This window comes from Molossus molossus, unplaced genomic scaffold, assembly GCF_014108415.1.
Source record: "Molossus molossus isolate mMolMol1 unplaced genomic scaffold, mMolMol1.p scaffold_m16_p_19, whole genome shotgun sequence".
Taxonomy (NCBI): Eukaryota; Metazoa; Chordata; class Mammalia; order Chiroptera; family Molossidae; genus Molossus; species Molossus molossus.
The window spans coordinates 9,262,966-9,282,950 of record NW_023425354.1 but is presented as its reverse complement, the minus strand read 5'-3'; the positions used below and the strand labels follow the sequence as shown (position 1 = coordinate 9,282,950).

The 19,985-nt window shown below is 44.1% G+C and overlaps 1 protein-coding gene across 3 annotated transcripts in view; it reads left to right on the top strand.

Annotated features, from left to right (window-relative positions):
- MAP2K6 (mitogen-activated protein kinase kinase 6) overlaps positions 1–18,947 on the top strand; it is a 96,348-nt gene extending 77,401 nt beyond the window's left edge. Inside the window, exons 10-13 of one of the 3 annotated variants that reach the window (XM_036268458.1) lie at positions 374–513; positions 5,834–5,879; positions 11,667–11,782; positions 18,234–18,947. In XM_036268458.1, coding sequence (XP_036124351.1) covers positions 374–513; positions 5,834–5,879; positions 11,667–11,744 — 264 coding nt within the window. In that variant the 3' untranslated portion in view covers positions 11,745–11,782; positions 18,234–18,947. Of the gene's footprint in view, positions 1–373; positions 514–5,833; positions 5,880–11,666; positions 12,019–18,233 lie in introns of those variants that run through there. The other 2 variants (XM_036268455.1, XM_036268457.1) reach the window with 2 other exon arrangements.
- Positions 18,948–19,985: the final 1,038 nt, after the last annotated feature.

Genomic DNA, 19,985 nt, shown 5'->3' with positions numbered 1-19,985 from the left:
GGGCCTGCAGGTGGCAGCAGATGTCCGCAGCTCCGTAAACTCCCAGGCGAGAATCACAGACTGAGCCTCGGAAAACCAGGCCGCTTTCCTTCCCGAAGCGCAGGACTGCTGCTGGCTTGTCAGTTTAAAGTGTCACCATGGGTTTGGGAGAGGACCCAGTTGTAAACAGGCTTAGTAAGATAATATTTGACAATCCCTAGCACTAGGGAATGGGGGAGCTTTTGCTCGAGAACATATTACTGTTCCTTCACCCTGACATTTTACTGGAGCTGCACCGTGCTTTCTTCCCGCTGGCTCTCCTGGGAGAAAACACTGCGCACTCCGTAAGGGACCCTGCTCCAGCTGTCGTCTCCTTGCTGTCCTCTCCCTCTAGATCGAGCTGGCCATCCTCCGGTTTCCCTACGATTCCTGGGGAACTCCTTTTCAGCAGCTCAAACAGGTGGTGGAGGAGCCGTCGCCGCAGCTCCCAGCAGACAAGTTCTCGGAAGAGTTTGTCGACTTTACCTCGCAGTGGTAAGAGAGCCTCACCCCCCAGGGCCAGGGCCAAGGAAGAGGAGCCCTCACGGGTTTAGTCCATCATGCATACATTCATTCCAACTCATTTCCGGAGTGTGCCCTCCAGGACGGAGCCGCAGAGATGCCTCTGTCCAGTCCCTGCCCTCACTGAGCTCAGGGTCGAGTTGGGGAGCCTCATGGAGCAAGGATCATAGTGTAATGTGGCCAGTCCAGGGAGGGAACTCTTCATTGGGTATTTGGGGAACTCAGAGAAAGGCATGAGGGTGGAGTTTCCAGAGGAGACGAATCCTGAGTTGAGACCATGTGAGGTGTTTTCCAAGTGAAAGGCAAGTAGGGGAGTCAAGGGGGTTCCAAGCAGAAGAAACATTATGCATCATGTCATAAATGCGAGAAACTCTGTTATAAGAACTTGAAACAATTGAATGTCGATAGAGCATAAACAGAAAGATGGTAGGGCCCATTGGAGGTTTAGGGGTGGGAAGTAGGTAGGTAAGAGGCAAAGAATGACCTTGGATGAGAGGCAGTGGCTAATTTCAGAGCATTACGTAGGTCCCTGGAAGTCTTGCAAAGTCATTCTCGTGTGTGTAGGCTACCTCCTACAGAGTACTTGCTAACTGGCTATACGTGTCCGTGTGGTGTGGCAAACTGAAGGTGGCTGGAGTGGAAAGATAAAAGGCGCCATACTGTGAACTTTGTTTTTATCAAAGTTGCCAGTGGAATTGAGGAAAGTAGGAAAGGGCAGTTTTCTCCAGGAAACCTAGTGATTTCTGCCTGCATATGGACCACGATGCACTTTCTAGTTCATGGCGAAGAGAAGGATATTGCCTCTGAGTGTAACTCCCTTTTATAGCTGTGTCCCCATTTTCCTGTGTAGAAAACTGTGTTTTTGAGACACGTCTTCATGAGAAGACCCTTTTTAAAGTGATCTCCATATACTTTGTGTGTGTTTTATGACACAGTTCAGCTCTGACTCTTCAAGCCAGCTCAGAAAGCCCCAGCTCCGGGCTGCAAGTGAGGGAAGGGGACTGCAGGTTTGGAAAGTGGAAGATTAATCTCGGGTTGTGAGATGAACACACCTGTGCTCCTTTCTCCCACATCTGTCTCTGGGCTAACTGTAGAGCTAGAAGAAAAAAAGGTGCATCACTCACAGCCTCCATAATTCATCAGGGTGTTTGTGACCATTCGTGGGGTGCACCCTCCCTATGTATTTGGTGACATCACAGTGGTGCTCAGTACTCTGCCTTCATCCAAGCAATCAGCCTGGTAGCCCCTGTCCTCTGACCGCTATTTGTCGGTTGACAGCACGCTGAGGTTTGGAGTACAGTAGGATGCACACACTGGCTATCCCTAGCACACCCTAAGTTAGATCTGGAGCCCCGAGATCCAGCTGGCTTATTTCTTCTGCAATAATGTCAGACGTTATCTTGAGGGGAGAGGTGGCGGAAAGAAAAAGTTAAGGCATTTCTTCCTTATGAACTTGAAGAAAAAAGTACCCGGTGATATCTTACAAACCCCTCCACCATGTACTTGCTTTGAAACAGGGACTACTGAATAGTATGTTCTTCCTCTCTTTGCCCTCACACACGGCTTTCTTATCATGGGGGTTTGAGAGAGTTCCTGGGCCGAGTCAGGCTGACCCTGTCCTCTTCGTGTGGCCTCCACAATCGAAAAGTCACTGGGAGTTCCTCAAGACAAGGGGGTCTTTGCGGGCTTCACTTTCCCCCACAACCTCTTCCTATAGCTTCGCAGGCTTGTGTACTGAAGGAGGTCACTGGAAACCAACTCCCAAACACCAGAACAGCTTGACCTCGTGTTTGCTCTCCCTCCAGGCCGGCTGCGGAGGCTCAGTGCCCAGCTGACCAGCCTGACGGCATGTTGGCGTGTGTTGGAGGCCCACCCAGACATTGATACTGTCTGACTCAGAGGAGCTAGTGTAAAACAGAGACCATCAGATATAGTTTCCAACTTGTTCAGGAAGGACAGTACAAAGAGGCACTGAATATGTATTTAGCTGATGACAAATGTATGGCTGGAGAGGCGTAGTGTTTTTATTTTGTGGGTGTGCCACATAGCCTTCTTGGAAACAGTGGGGGCGGGGGGTTCAAACAGGCAGGAATCCTCTGGTCAGCACAAACTTCAAGCTAGCAATTCTCAAGAGAGCATGAAGCTATTTTTTAGTGTCAGCTACGGTCAGGAGCGTGTGTTGTGGCATTTGGAAGAGGAATTAGGGCTGTTAGCTAATTGCACGCTTGAAAATGACAAGCCACTTGAAAATTCAAAAGTCTGACTCAAATCCAAAAAGAAATCAGTGTAGCTTTGAACTTCATCGTTGTTATTTTATACTGAATTTCAAGCACGTCCTATTAAACATGGAAAATGTGCTTTTCCCTCTAACCTTACACTGAGGTTGTTTTTTCGCTATTTTCAGGCCATGTTTTGAAGTGTTCTCAATTTAAAAGATAGAACGGGCTCTATCAGTTATGTTAACTCCATAAACAGCCTTGGTTTGCTCTGTGAGTATTTTCCATCAGCACTGCGCTGGCGCTCGTGGTACATCTGAGCTTTCTAATCGGGACCATAGATCAAGAGCTAGCTGGGTCAGCTGTCGCTGAGATTTCAGGGATCCTCAACGCTTGATGACGGAGGTCAACTTGGGGTACTTTCCCCGCATTTTCTTATACAGATGAAAAATAAATACTGGAGAAATATTCTTAAACTCTTCCAGAAGTGAAAAGACATTCTGACTTAAAATGACCTCTCCTTAAAAAAACCCAAAAGTTTTGAGCTCTTCTACCTGAGGAGAAAAGAGATTATAAGTTCATTATCTACTAAACAGAGGGGCTGTATTCAGCAGCATCACAGAGATCTCTGGCTGACAAAGAGGCCATAGTTTTCACTTTGAGACACAAGTGTTTCTTCCTGGGCCCTTCTCTCTCTCTCTCTTGTCGCCCTGGGTCTGGGTCCTCAAGGAGAGCATTTCCGAGTCAGCGTCGAGCTTGGGCCTGGTGACTGACTTGTGTTCCGTCTGCCGAACCACTTCAGTATCCAGTGTGGATGTAACGTTGAATCTCTGCTTTTCATAGTTCGTTTTAGCAAGTTAGATTGTTCAGATCGCAGACAACACATGGCCTGGCTTCCTGTTAGCTTTCGAACGCTGGCTGGAGATACAGGCACTTGCGCATTAGCCCGTTTGTTTTGACTGGGGTCTCTGTGCAAGTCAGCAGCCCTCCTGGCATCGCACTTCCGCTTCTGTGATTCTTTCTTGGTGAAGCAGCTCTTGAATTTAAAAGGAAGAACTTTCGCTTCCTGGGGTGGGGTAGTGGTGAGAATGTGCCCGTGAAGCAGACGATCCAGCCGAGATGCGTCCACATCAGCGATTCTCAAGCAGGGTGCCGTAAGAATTTTTAAAACATGCGCTACCTGACTCGGTTAGGAGCACTGACCGCTTTTCCCTTAGATTATCAAATTTTTAAAAAGTGACAACAGCCAACAACAATAGCCACCCAATGTGAATGAATCAAAATTATACCTGTTCTTTTTTTTTTGTCAGATCAGCAAAAATTATAGTTTTTGCTGTACCGCAGAATTTTCGTATTTAGTTTATGTGTGCCATGAGCTGGAAAAAGCTGGAAATTGCCGTTCTAAGTAAATTTCATTTCAGAGAAGGGGATAGACAGCAGCAACGAGGGCGTACACCTGGTACATAGAGCCCACTGTTCCCAGCCTCTGCTCCGGTGACATTCGGGGCCAGATCATTCTCTGTTGTGGGGGCTGTCCTGTGCCTTGTAGGATGGTTAGCAACACCCCTGGCCTCTATGTATAGATGCCACTGCCACTCCCCACCAGCTCTGCCAACTGATGCTTTCAGACATTGCTAAATACCCCCTGGGGGGCAAAGTCGCCCACAGTGGGAACCACCAGGAGAGTCCTGTGGAATCTCAGAACAGAGGGGACATACAGTCGTAGGTGGAGTGACAGGGTCTCATTCATTTCACTCAGGTACACCTTCCCATGTCAATCCACTTTGACAGTTGATAATTCCTCTTGCTAATTCCCTCTTATTTTTATCCTCAGTTGAGATGAAACTTTCTCTCATAGGTGGTCTGGTCACTGAGGTCACTAGGTCCTAGATCAGCCCTCAGTTCCAGATTGAAACTTCTCTCCTCACATCTACCTGTACCCTGTCTCAGGTTCCCTGGCTTCTACCCACAGAATTGCCCGGAATAAACTGGTAGGCTGCTTTAAGTTGTTTTGGTTCAAAAGCTTCCTCTTTTCTTCATCTTGTTTTGTTTTAAACCACAGTTTCTCCAAGCGTCTTGACAACCTCACTCCCATCCCTGTCCTCATTGTCAGGCTATGTGGCTACAGCAGAGCTCGTGCCACACATGCTAGGTCTCATTTGCTCAGAATGATCCATTAACACAGGTCCCAGCAACCCCCAACACCAGACAAAGCTCCTTTCCATTCGTGTATGATTTTGTGACCCAGTGAGCAAGGGAGTCTCTAGGTTGCCTTGCAAATCACAGTTTTCATAATTGTTTCTTTTCTCCACACCGTAACCTGGGATTCTAACTCCAAATAAACCACTTTTTCCCCCCACTTTAAGGCTGGGGATGGATACAGGGTGGGGTGTAGGTGGGGGGCTCTTTAGATTGTAGTTTTATTGCTGCCGTCTCCGATTTCAAATGTGATTAAAATGTCTGTGTCTGTAGACAGCTGACCACAAAGTATCTGTAAGAAGGATAATTGCCAAGTCACTGGCGGAGTGTGCGTTCTCTTTCAGAGAATGCAAAGAGGTCGGAAACAAGTAGCGTTACCTTAGACATTTTACTGGGTGTATTGCTTCTATTTCAGGCAGGTTTCATTAAGAATATCTAAAAGCAAATTATATGTTCCGGGGATTCAGAAGCAAGGAGAACAAGGTACTGATGATAGTGAAGCGATAACAATTGTGATATAAGAAACATCTGCCAATTTCTTTGCCAGTGGGACGGAGTAAAAGTTGTTTTGAAGGAGATGAGATAGTTGTAGATCAGAAAAGCTAGTTTGTATTTCATTGGTAAAGTATCATAGGAAAGTAAACACACACGCGTGCACACACACACACACACCTGTTCTTTCCCTTAAGGTACACCCAGAATGACTTAAAACATAATTTGCAAGTATAACAGAAGAGGAAAGACATGATAGGAGATCTATGTTTTCAACACGTTTTTAAAGTGGGTTGTGTTTAGTTTTCTACAAGTTCTGAAATCCTAGCCTAGTGAAAATCCAGATGGTTTCTCGATTTTAATGGGATTAAATTCTTTTCTTTAAGCTTGAAGAAGAATTCCAAAGAACGGCCAACATATCCCGAGCTTATGGTGAGTATCGTTAGCAGTGTAAACATACCAAAACTAACAACTAGTGAAGATAAAGTGCCTAAGACCTAAGTTACAGCCAAACAACCACACTGGAGGCTGATGCACTGAGACGTGGGTAACCGGAAGTGAACTGAAGAAAAAGAGCTGAGCCCTTCATTTGTTCGAAATCCTCCTTTAGGATAACCTGCGGTATGTCACCGGTCTTAGCAAATTTTCCATGCTGATAAGCAACATCATATAGACCATATTATTCTATAAAAGTTATATTTAAACATTTTTTTTAATTTCAAACTTTAAAGATACAAAGAGTCACCAATCACTAACATAAAATGAAGGAAAGCATGATTTAATGGGTTTTAATGAGAGAAACTTAAGTGCTATGTGACTGATGACTTTTTAATAAAATATTTAGTTTTAATTGGACGAACATCTTTTTGGTGGATGCTTAGGCAGGGAAGAATCCCTTTGTATTTTTCTTCTGCTTTTCACTTTAGTGGGAAAAAGGCAAAGCCTTAATAATTTGAATCGTACAACTTCAGCATTCAGTTTACCATTTGTGTGACTTAGGAAGAAAGAGTGAAAATTAGACTTTAAAGCTGTTGCTATGAAAACAATTTCTCTTAAGCTCTAGTACTCTCATTTCTAAGCTAATTACAAATGATTTTTTAATTTAGATGGCAGGTGCCTAAACTTGTCCATCCTTATCTCAGTACATGTTGAATGTAGGAGAAACACTTTTCTGTTTAAATATTATAAAATTTAGACGATTTACTAACTTGTGTTAACCCCTCTCTAGATTTGTTACAATTATCCAGGTTTTAGTTTTAGCAGGGGATGGGCAAGTTCTATGCATGCACTATTTCGGAAGAGCTAAGGGAATGCGTTGCCACCATTTCTTACTGGAGCAAGGTACTCAGCAGGCATAAAACGCTGCTCCTGTCCCACCCCACCCACAAGCAGTGCTCAGCTTCATGACCAACTCGGGGCAGGTGAGAGAGGTCCAGGTTCCTGATATCTCTTAACAAGTGGTGTGGTGGGGTGTCTCCCACTTGGAAGAAGTATAGCTTGTTGGCCGTTTGTATATCTTCTTTGGAAAACATGTCTGTTCAGGAGGTCCTTTGCCCATTTTTAAATCAGACTATTTGTTATTTTGCTATTTAGTTGTATGAGTTCTTTATATTATTTGGATATTAACCCCTTAGCAGATATATGGTTTGCAGATATTTTCTCCCATTCTGTAGATTGCCATTTCATTTTGTGGTTGGTTTCTTTTGCTGTGCGGAAACGTTTTAGTTTGAGGTAATCCCACTTGTTATTTTTGCCAATGAGTGCATGAAAAGGTTCTCACCATTACAAATCATCAGAAAAATACAAATGAAAACCATCATGGATATCATCTCAAACCTGTTAGAATGGCTTTTATCAAAAAGACAAGAGAGAAGTGTTAGTAGGGGTGTGGAGAAAAGGGGAACCCTTGTGCACTGTTGGTGAGAATGTAAATTGGTACAGCCACTGTGGGAAACAATATGGAATTTCTTTAAACAAATTGAAATTATAACTACCATATGACCCAGCAGTTCCACTTCTGGGTATGTATATGAAGGAAATGAAATCACTGTCTCGACAAGGTATTAGTTCCCCCTTGTTCATTGCAGTGTTATTTACAGTAGCCACGGCATGGAAATAATCTAATTGTCTGTTGATGGATAAATAAAGAAATAGTGACAAACACACACACACATAATGGAATATTATTTAGCCGCAAAAGAAGGAAATTCTGCCTTTTGCAACAACATGGATGATGCTTGAAGGCATTGTGCTAAGTGAAATAAGCCAGACAGAAAAAATCAAATACTGTATGATTGCATCTGTGTGGAATCTAAAAAAAAAAGAAATCATGGAAATACAAAGTAGATGGGTCATTGCCAGGGGTGGTGGGTGGAGAATATGGGTGACAGTGGTCAAAGGGTATAAACTTCCAGGTGTAAGAAGGAGATACTGGGGGTGTGATGTACAACAGGGTGATTACAGTTGACAACATTGTACTGTGTACTTGAAAGTTGCTAGGGGAGTAGCTCTTAAATGTTCTCACCAACCTAAAGAGAATGGTAACCAGGTGAGGTGATGGATATGTTCACCAACCTTATTGTGGTCATGATTACTTTGCATACACAGATGTATCAAATTATCACCTTCAGCTTACAGTGTTGTATGTCCTATCTCAGTAGAGCTGGAAAAAAGAGAAAAGGTATAGATTGGAGATGTCAAGCCAGGAAGAGTGAGGGAAAACCGAATCTACGACAGCCAATCCAATGGACTTTTAGTTCTGTTGGTTAAGCTTTAAATCCGAACCATTCTCCAACTGGGTGGCTGAAAAGGAACCCTGCCTTTTCTGAAGAGCAGCTCAACAGTCTCCCCATTTTACTCAACTGCGACCCACAGCTGAGGGAGAAAGATGAACGATGCTTGAGAAAACCTTAGCGCACTACATGCTTGCGTCGGCTCCTTCTCCCCGGTTAGGGTTCAGTAGCCAGCTGGCGGCCTTTTCAGTCCCGGGTTCCCCTTCTTGGTTTGCTTATGTAGCCCTCAGAGCATTTAAAAATAAATTTTACTTAAAGTACAATAGACATGGGTGAGCCCTGTGGGGTCCTATGGAGCCTGAACTTCTGTTTGAAACTTGCCTTGTTTGTCAGTATTTTCAGATAAAAGAAGAATATTTCCTGTATGTTTCTGACTATTTAAAATGCAAACCATTTTTTTCCCCTTGTTAGAGGTTTTAGTGGGACACACTGGAGAAAACTTGCTGAGTTCAGCTTACTATGCATCAGGCGCTGACGTTGATTCCCCTTTCCAGTGCCTTCTCACATGGTGGTCTTCCGTGGCCTACACATCAGTGCTGTAAAGTCGTGTGGACCGCCCTTTCCTTTTACGGCATTCGTCTCTGCGGTGCTCCAACTGGACTTGCCTTTTAAGGCCATCACTGCTCCCTGCTTGTCTGTGGAATTGAGGTTTTTAAGTGGAAAATCTGAGTCCAGGCTCTTTGACTTGACATTGGGAAAGCATGCTGAGAGGCCATTGTTTAGATTGTAGGAGTTGGCGAAGAGGTAGAAAAGAAAACAGAAATCCTTTTTTCAGGTGAAGGACACTATAATTAAGGCCCCAACCCAGACATGTACCTCTTATAGAAATCTCAAATGTTTTTCTTTCTAACTTGGATTGAGTGGGTGTATTTGCTTTCATATCGTCTCATTTGCTTGTTCTCTCAAACTCCCATTGGGGGACAAGACTCAGTAGGATTTGTTCTTCTAGAGTAGGGGCTTGCCAGCTTTTTCTGTAAACGGTTAGATAGTGAGTGTTTCGGAATTTATGGGACTGCTCACTTCTGTGTTTGGGTGGAAGAGTAGCCACAGTCAGTATGCAAACAAATGGGTGTGGCCACGTGCTAATAAAACTTTCTTTGGAAAATAGGCAGTGGGCTAGATTTGGCTCCTGGACCATTGATTGTTGACCCCTGTCCCAGATGATAATCAGGCAAGGCAAGTGATTGCCTAGTGAGGTGATTATGTTCTCCAAATATCCTGGGACCTTCCAGGTTGAATCGCAGTGTTAAGGAGGACGGAAACCACAGAAAACCACTGTCTTGAGGGATGAGGTGCTGTGCATAGGATCTGGAGACCATGGGTGATTGCAGCTTGTTCCAGTGCTCCTGGCATCACGTTCACAGATCTCCATGTTTTCTCCAGGCACAACCGCTAGTACAGCCCTTCCTTTTGCACCTAGCTCCTTTTTTGAGAAACCCATCCTGGAGATGATTTCATGGTGTCTAATTTGCTCATCTCCTCGTTGCTGTCCTTGCTATTCTTAGTGCTTATAGAAGGGACTGGGTCCCCCCCTAACCTTTATAGCCTGTAAACCCACAGAAGAAGGAGAGTCACACTTTCCATTTTGCCTGCCTGCCTCCCCTCTCTCTGTTCTCTGGCTGTCACAGCATTTTCCCAGCCTGAGAATAAACTGAAAGATGTCTGAGAATTGTTTTTTCTAAGATGTCAGGTCAGGTTATTGAATTCATTCACAGACTTGGGCTACATCCACTGAGCTGAAAGCCACCAGCAGAACCAGAGGCAAGATGGGGCTGGCAGGAACTGGGAAGCAGTCACTGAGATAATCTGAGGTTTACGTGTCCTGTTTTGATAGTAAAATGCTTTTAAGTACATTAAAAGATCGCCAAATGTCAAGAGGATGTGGGAAGGCTAATAAGCACGATGGTGAAGCACTTGGTAAGTGTGCTGTGTAAGTGGTTAGTGATCAGAAGTAGTGCTGTATTTATTTATCCAGAGAGCTCAGGGCGAAGGGCCCGACATCAAGAGCTTCAGTTCATGTCATGGGTGTGAGGTTCCGAGCCAGCACCCGACCTCTGTCTCAGATGGGCCAAAGCAAAAAACCTTTCCCATGTTCTGTGTCCTGATACTGAACAGTGACCACCTACCTTCTTTGGGGTTTTATTGGTTGTTATTGTTGTTCCTTTCCCATTTGCATTGTTTCCTAAAACTTCCATGGGTGGGCACTCAGTTCCCCACAGGGCTGACTCATCAGCCCTCTGCTGTCAGTTTTACAACAAATATAATTAGAAACCCCACAGCTGGGCAACAGGAAGGTTATAAACTAAAATCCCAAGTCAGGGAAACAGAGTGAGTCATGTACGTGCTTGTCTGCATGCAAAATGCTCATATTTAGCTGCTCTACTCGTCGTTGGAAATACCAGCGGACACCCCAGAAGGGAGCCGTGGAGGCTGAGGCAGTGGGGAGCAGGGCACGGCACTGGTTCCACCTGGAGGAATGTCCTTCTGAGTTGGTCCTCTTTCCTCTGTGACAACTGTGCATCATGAGCCCATGTCTCGCCTTCCAATCTAAGGTGGAAGATTCCAGTGCGACAGCCAACCGGGCGCTCATTGTGACAAAATTGAGTTATTCAGGGAGGATAGTTCTGGTGTAGAGTAAACAGCTTTGTTTCCTTCAAAACTGTTTTGCAGTGTGTGGCCTGTCATGTACTGTGTCTGTTCCCCCAGCAACGTGCAGATGATGCAATCTGACCTTCAGGGACAGAGACCATTTCTTTTGCTTTTCAATCTTTGGTCTCCGGGTTGAGTTTTCTCCGCACACACCTAGAGTTTGAAGGTCTACCTTACTTTTCAGAAGGATCAACTCTTCCTCAAGAGAAGCATAAGTGTAACTCACATACGTGGCTGGAAATGGGGCTTAGAAAGTGGCTTTGGTAACTCTTTCTGTCTAAACCAGCTCTCCGGTGTCAGGGGCAGGCAACGCCTTGCACATTTACTGCCCCGCAAAATCGGTCTTTTATTCTACCACCCATTTCCCGAGAAATGACCACATAAACCCATGAACTTCCTAATTATTTTATTAGTGTCTCCGTCTAAAATTACTTTGTAGGGCAGGGGTTATGTGTAAAGCAGTTTGGATTGTCTTTGCTGATCTTTGTATTTTATCATAGATGGGATCTTATGTAGCCTCATTTCATATATATTTTTAAGCAATAGATCTGCTGCAGTGGGAACATATCTGAACGGGCGAGTGGCAGTGAGGCAGAGATATCTTTAAAACGTTTGTGTCGCCAGATGCGAGCTTGATTTTGGGATGGGACAGGAAGAGTCCAGTTTAGCCCTGATAGGGGTGCTTAACGTGTTTACCAAAGAGATCTATTAATCAGCTAATCTCATACATCATCAGTGACAAATATTAATACCATGTATTTTTTTTTTTCTTTCCCAGCAACATCCATTTTTCACCCTACATGAATCCAAAGCAACAGACGTGGCATCTTTTGTAAAACTGATTATTGGAGACTAAATACAATGGACTCGATCGGTTGACCCTCCTGTGGATTGGTGGGTTTACGGGGTGAAGCAGGTTCACTAAAGCGCCAATAGAAACTCATCCTTGAAATAATTTAACCCTGCCTCTCAGAAGGCTGTTTTCTCCTTATTTTCTTTTTCTTCCCCCACTCCAAAAGGGGCCTTGGAATCTATAGTATAGAATGAACTGTCTAGATGGATGAAATATGATAAAGGCTTAGGACTTAAAAAGGTGATTAAATATTTAATGATGTGTCATAATGAGTCCTTAAGCTTCTCAGAGTTCTCTTGTTCTTTGCAAAATGAATGCATTGGCCCTGGTAAAAAGGTGCTAGTAGTGATGAAATTGTAAGTAGATTTGTAGTCTGTCCCACTTATTATTTTAATATTTATGTTTAAGCGCTTGGTTGAAAAGATTCCATTTTATGCAAGGAAGGAGATACAAAAGGTTGGGTTGTCAATATTTATAGGGCTTTTATTTTTTAAGTTCAATTGTGTCTATGGTCCAGAAGAAATTATTTAATATGCATCTTTAAGAGTATTATAAAAATGTCAACAAGCATTTCTTGTGAAATATCTGTTTCAGTTGTTGTGGCTGCTGCATGTTCTCAAATTCCTGCTCTTTCCTGGGTAGTCTCCGGATACTCCAGGTAAAGTGCAAGGTGTCCTGGTCAGACTCTTTCCCCAGCGTTGGAAAACATGCGATCACTTTTATTGTAGCTCAAAGAGTCATAGATTTGGTTTTCTTGACATTTGTGGTGTAATATTAATGGAATGTGATTTGTGATGTGATTTTTCTATCACCTGTCTTTCTGTGTGTGTGTGTGTGTGTGTGTGTGTGTATTTGATAAGTCGCACATTCTGCCAAGTGGCTTCTGTGAACATCTGTATTTAGTAAGGAGGACATTTGTCAGTCCCAAGGGGGAATATCACATCAAGCCACCCAGAGAATTGGTTTCTTTTGCTGTTGCCCTTCCTACAATGGACAGACCCCAAAGATTGCCTTGTAGGTCACGTGCTCTTTTGCTTTTTTATCTTGTTTTGTTTTCTTGTTCAATGAAGAAGCCTTACTATTCATGGAAGGGCTGCAGTAGAAGAAAATTAAAGGCACTTAGTTGTTCTTTGATAAGATGAGGAGATAATGGGGAGGGGTGAATTAATTCCTGGGAATAGACTGGCAAACGTCCACGAGTTGACTTGAGGCCACAGCCCTCTTTCGCAGCATGCAGTAGCTCGCTCCACAGCAGGAGGCTCGCTCCCCTCTGCATTCCTAGCAGCCTGAGTAAGCAAGGAACAGGACTCTTCCTCATGGCCAAACACACCCATGGATTCTCTGATTTGGGGCTTTAGGTTCCTCGAAGATCAAGGAGCGAAGTGATCCACGGGGAGAATACTACCGATAATAACCAGGAAACATGTCTTTGGGACATTGTGTTAATGCAAGGCTACTCTTGCAATACGAGGGCAGAAGACTTTGATGAAAAGAGGAAGAAGAGAACACACACTGTTTCTTTCTGTGCCTCAAGTTCACAGATATGGAGAGAGGATTGCTCTCTCGAATCCTCCCCTTCTTCCCTTTTTGGATTTTGAAGTACAATCGTATATTTTTCTGTGTTTGCATTTTCTCTTTGCTCTTGACCTCTCTCTAGCTCATTGCAGTTGCCCAGAGTGGGTATGGCATTTCCATACATGTCTTTGTGTTCAGTTCCAAGAGATACCTGTTGGATTCAACATCAGTTGAAGCTCCCCCTGTTCTCATCTTTTTCCAGCCAGAAAAGGGGTATTATCCTAGTGATCATGGCCATTCACTTTCTGATCCCCCTTCCAAAATCTGCAGGTTCCTCTCTGAGTCAGAGAGGAAAACAATCACAACTATTTTTTTGCTTTATTCATCCATTTTATGCCAAAAGAAAGTAGTAGAAAACAAATCTTAGGTCTTTCCATTGCAGCTTTGTGAACTATGCAAAGTCAGACATCTCTCGTCTGGGTTAGATAACTCTTAGCTGTTGTTCAGTGTGATTTCTGCTTGGAAATATTCTTAACCAAGTGTGTTTCTCATGTGTACGCCTCTCCAGTCAGTGATCCCTGGGGCCTGGACTTGCAAAATAATCATTCTCAGGTAGAGAAGGAGTTAGTCAATGGTCCTCAACCCTGGTGCACATTGAATTGCTGGGAACTTGGAAACACCATCAGTGTCAGGGTCCCAGAGATTTGGATTTCATCGCTCCTGGGTGGGGCCTGGGAGTTGGTAGTTTTTACAAGCCACTCATGAGTCTGATGTGCACCAGGGTTGAGAACACTGGTCTAGTGCCTCCTCAAGAAGGAATTGACCTAAAATTTCTCTTGACTATTTGCAGAGAGAGAGGAGTGACTGTAGAGAGGAGCAGGAGCCCACTTCTTTCCTTGTCCTCACCGTTGGCGACATCTTTGCCAGCATCAGAGAAGGCAGGTTCCTGGAAGACTCATTTGAAATAGGATGTCTTTTCCCACAGAAATCATGTGCTACATGGTGATTAAGTATCTTATGTACCAAAGTCAAATGGCTTAATAGCCTTCCAAGTCTAAATTTAGAATGTGCTTTTTTTTTTTAAGAACTGTGTTATCAGTTACAAACAACTAATTTTAAAATAAATATAGAGATGCATAAGCTATATTTAAGTTTATATAAGTTGAGAATCTCCTGTACATATATACATGCATATATATGTATGTATATGCACATGTACAGGTGTGTGTATATATATTATACACATACACACTTATAGATGTATACATATACATACACATATGCACCCATATACATCTATGCACCCACACATATACATATGTATGGGTACATATATATGTATGTTTTTGTGTGTGTATGTGTGTGTGTGTCTATATATATATATAGAGAGAGAGAGACACACACACACACAGAGAGAGAGAGAGAGACGGAGCGAGAGAGGCGAGAGAGAGAGAGAGCGAGAGAGAGCGAGCGAGCAGCATGGACCATCTGAATATTAGCCCTGTCTATGTCAGTGTATTAGAAAGTTATTGTGTCTCTACGAAAGAGACCTTGCTCTTTTTTCACAAATGTATTTGTTTTGATGTCATATAATTGTCCATATTATAAATTGGCTTTATGTTCATAAAAATGTCCTTCTTGATATACTGTTGATTTCCAAGGTGTGCCAAAAAAGCAATGGGCCGGCTTGAAGACAGCTGCCTTGTGTGTGTATGCATCGATAGTATTGCCCTTCGGAGTAGCCACTGTGAAAGGCTATGTATTTATATAAGTAATGCTGCTAAATATGTTTGCCACTTCTCTTTCAACAAAGGCTTCCGAATTCATTTCCTCTCCCATATGCATAACATGCGGAATCATTGTTTGTTTTACAAAAATCCTTACGAGGTATATTCTTATTGGCTGTACCTGCCTTTTATTGTCAGACTTAGCACCCAGCTGTGTTTAGCAATTTCTAGAATTCCAGGCTGCCCTCAGAGCTGAAGTTTTACCATTACTGAGCCTTCTTAAAAGACCATGTCATGGGCTCTGAAGATGATTTCAAATGTGTATGTCCCCCAGAAAGTGTGCATTTGTCTTTAAGTTATGTCTGCCTTCCTGGAATAAGTGTAGAGCTTCCCAAATTGACGACTTTGAAGGAGAAAGAACTCACCTAATGTAAACGTTTAATGATGAAACATCTGTGGATTGTCCTTGATTTCATACTTAGGACTCATCTTTTAACCATGATGGACAGCCCTGATAAGGAGGACCAGTCCATCATTCTAATGACCACTTGGTAACACTGATATAGTCAGAGAGAATTGGGTAATGCAGCTTCTGTCTTTTTGTGAAGCCCTTTGAAATGGACAATGGGTATGTGTGGAGAGAGCTCAATATTGCTTGTATTTTACTGTTCTTGTCTATCCTCCAAGCCTCACCAAAAAAATAAAAAATAAAAAGAAAGTGTATGGCAGGGATCAGGGATTCCCAAACTCCCTCTTCATGGTGCCATTAGTTGTCTTAGTGATTTTTCTTCATGGTACCCTAGGCCAAATAAATACTTAATAATTCCACTTAGTAGGTAACTAGGTCCAGCTTAATCATGGTTGTTTGCACAGTGTCCTACAGAGTTGCTGTGTTTCCTTCAAACCTACGTGGTCTGGTGGTACCACTGTGGTTTGCTGCCCTGCTTCATATGTCTCAGCACACAGTTTGGGGACCATCAGTACGTTATATTGATGTTTGCGATGTCCATAGTTGGTGATCCTCAAAATGGAATTCTTGGCCACTCAATCTTCTGTATTACTTCACTCTGTGTGTTTTGCCGTCATTATTATTGTTTTTGCTTGTCTCTGCTTGATTAGCTTTTTAATTGAGGTCCTAGCCTCCTTTGCTGTTCATCAGTCCTGCAGTGCCATAGTCATTATCTGGGAAATGAAATATGCATCAGCCCCAGCATTAGAGGAGGCCAGCACGAAGACTAACGGGCCCTGGTTTTCCAAATGCAGTTGGTTTTGTATCCGTGGAACATAAGCACCAGGGAGGCAAGGTGGGGCTGTGTTTTCATAGTTGAACCTGAAGATGCTTCTGTTCACCAAGGGGCTTCATCTGCTCTGCTCAGAAGCTACTCTCTTTCTTTCCACAATGTCGAGAAAAGCGTTTTATCTCTTACCTGAAAGTGCAGTGGATGCCTGGTTCCCGATTTCCTACCCAAATGCTTTCTTGGCGATGTCACTCCCTGACCTGGGAGGTAGGGTTCACAGATCCATGAAATTCACTAGAGCTAGTGGTCGATCTAGTAAAATGAATTAAACCTCTTCTGTGCTGGGGATTCTGCCTTCTTAATGTCTGTCTATGAATTAAAGGGAGATTTGCTGGCTTAAGGAATCTTCTACTTTTATTGAATTAGCACGTAGAATGCCCAGTCTTCAGTTGGACCCCTGAACATTTACATACTCAGGTGGAAAAATGCCAGAGTAAATGTAGAAAGAGGAAGCTACCAAACCTGATAGAAGAGAAAAGAAAATACTTTATTCTGGAGGGTCGGTATTCCTCTCATGTAGGTGTGTGTGGTATGTGTGGTGGGTGCAGTGTCGGTGTGGGGTGTGGGGTGTGTGTGGTGTATGTGTGTGTGGTGTATGTGTGGGGGTGTGTGTAGGGTGTGTGGGGTGTGTGTGTGGGTTTGTGTGGGGTGTATGTGTGTGGTATGAGGTGGGGTGTATGTGGTGTGTGTGGTGTATATGTGGGGGTATGTGTGTGTGGTGTGTGTGGGGTCCATGTGGGGAGTGTGTGGGGTGTATGTGTGGGGTGTGGGGTGGGGTGTGTGGGGTGTATGTGTGTGGTGTGTGTGGTGTGTATGGTGTGTGTGTGGGTTTGTGTGGGGTGTATGTGTGGGGTGCGGTGTGTGTGGTGTGGGGGGTGTATGTGTGGGGATGGGGGATGTGTGTGGTATGTGTGTGTGGCACATGTGGGGTGTTTGTGGGGTGTGTGTATATGTGGGGTGTGGGATGTGTGTGTGTGTGTGTGGGTGTGTGTGTGGGGGGGTGCGTGTGGGGGGGGTGTGGTATATGTGTGTGTGGTGTGTGTAGTATGTGTGGGGTTTGTGTGTGTATGTGTATGTGTGTTAGCATTGTTAAATGTGCTGACAACTAAAGACACTTTTTAATGGGGGTACTCTGGATTCCTCTGGAAATCTGTTAATTTCTAGTACTTTTCCCTAGGAAAATGCACATTGTACATGAACACAGTTTTACAAACATCCGTTGTTGAGGGGCAGGGGAAGGGAGCCCAGTGTAAAGACCCCATAGGGTCAATAAGCTCTGCTCTGTAGAATGCGGACTGTGACATTCTAGATCAGGGACTGGCAAACATTTTCTGCAAAGGGCCAGATAGTAAATATCTTTAGCTTTGTGTTCCATACAGTCTCTGTTGCAACTAGTAGGTGCAAAAGCATCTATAACAATATGTCAGTGAATGAGCGTGGGGCTGTGTTTCAATAAAACTTTATTTAGGGAATCAGGCAATGGGCTAGATTTGGCCCCTAGGCCATGGTTTGCCAACACCTGCCCTAGACCATCAAATTCAATAATTCATTGACTCTGTGTATAGAGTTCTTCCATTTAGTGAGAATTTAGCTCAGTTGCTATTGAGGCAGATTAGGAAGATGGATGTAGAAAGATGCATTTGGAAAGGAGAGAGACTGTTCAGTCCCATGACGATTGCCTCTTAATCTCAGGTAAGTATTCCTTGCTCTGGAAGCCAATGGAACAGTTTTCTTCAGATTAAATTGAGGGCCTACTTTTTCTTTTTCTTTTTTTGCAATAACCAACATAACTTACCTCAACTTGGAAATGCAAGGCACACTTCTCTGAGACATTACTGCATGCTTGTCTCTTAGCTTCTCTTTTGGTGTCTCTCTGTGGTGTGATTCATGTGCAGAGAGTCATGAACCTGGGTGCTAATCATCTGGTTTTCCTTCTCCCTGAACTGTGTTAGGATTTGAGACTTCAAGAGGTCATACTTACCTCAGAAGCAGACGGCAGACAGAGTTCTTAAAATCTTTCAACTCATCCACCTCATCCTTGGCCATTTTTGAAGAAAGTAAGAAAGAACGGTGTAGGGTCAAAATACTTGTTCTCCATGGACTTGGGGTCAAAATACTTGTTCTGAGGGGACTGGGAGCTCCAGGCCCTCATGGTGACAGGGACCTCGGCCTACCCTTTGAATACCATCTCTGGACTTGAAGAGATGGGGCTGCTTTGCCTTAATCCTTTCTTTAATCATCAGTACATTTCTGTTTTAAGGGGTCGATGCAAATTGCCTTTTTTCTGATGTGATGATCTTGGGTTGCCAGCCCGGGTTGAATTTCTGGGCCCTAGAGCCTCTAGTGAAAACTCTGTCTCCCCTGCGGGACCACAACAGCTGTATAGCTGGCTTCGCCTTCTGTCTGCACGGCCCGTCAGTACACCTTCCTTTCTGCGCAGACACAGATACATTGTCTGCCAGGCACCCACGCTGTCTCCGTGTTCTTCAGACTGCATCATCAAGCAAACAGAAATCACACTTCGAAGGACACTCGGAAGCCCCTGGGGAAAGCATGTTTAAGTATTCGATCTGAAAACTTACCTAAAAGGTGTTTCTCGTCATCTAGGGAAATAAAATCTGAATTCCAGAGCCTTGAAAATGAAATTATTCTCTGGGGGATGCCCACTGCCTGCGGATCCATCCCCCCTACCTGTTCCTGGTATCTACAGAAATGGGTCATTTTTCTGAGGGTTAGAGATTCGTGGTCCACAGCTCTGCGAACAGCATTTACCATGCAGGTCTTTGGATCAGTCATTGGAATGAAAACCTAGCTGGGATTTAGTCGTTCACTTCCGCCCACGCTCCTTTTACAGGCGGCATTTCTCTAGCATCCTCTTTTCTCTCTGAGGTGAAGAGGACGTGGCCTGTGTAGAAACACAGGCCAAGGACTTCGGAGGGATATATATATGTGTGTGTGCGTGTGCGTGTGCGTGTGTGTTTTAAAGAAATCAATATGTCCTTGTAACCCAACATATGTTAATAGAATTTCAAAACATCCAGTCTGCTTCCCCAGGAATGTCAGATTGATATTGTTCATCTTGTCACGAGCTAGGACATTGAGCCCTTTATTCTTGGGAGATTACAGTTCGATTTGGGGGAGGTTTGTATTCCTTTCTTAACAGTTGTCAGTATGGGCAGTGCGGACAGTGGGCAGTAATCTTGGCATGCCTGGGTGTTCCGTAGGCTACACGTGTGCATTTCTGGGACTTGGGGGCTCTCTCAAGGAACCAGGCTGCCGCTCTTACGACTCGGAGCTTGAGTTCTGGGAAGCACGCAGGGCTTAGGCACTTACTTGTGTCTTCATATAGGAAACAGAACTTCCTGAGCAATCCCCAGGGTCCGCGGCTCCAGCCAGGCCCTCGCCATCTCCTCGGTTTTCCTTGATTACATCTTGTCATTCCTCTGCCCACCACATGTGACCTGGGCCGACTCACCACACGTGGAAAGGAACCGACCCAGCTATTTCCATGTATCAAAGCTCAGAATCAACACTTTTGCATGGTCTGCCTACATGGAGTGGCTGTCCCCAGATCTTGAAAATGTAAAGGATATCCAAGGAAACGTTAAGCCAAACCCTCATTCAAAATATTAGACCTTATAATAAAACTTCCCTTTGGCCTTTGAAGACGAGCAGCTGGGTTGGGTATTTTTCCTCTTAAGTCA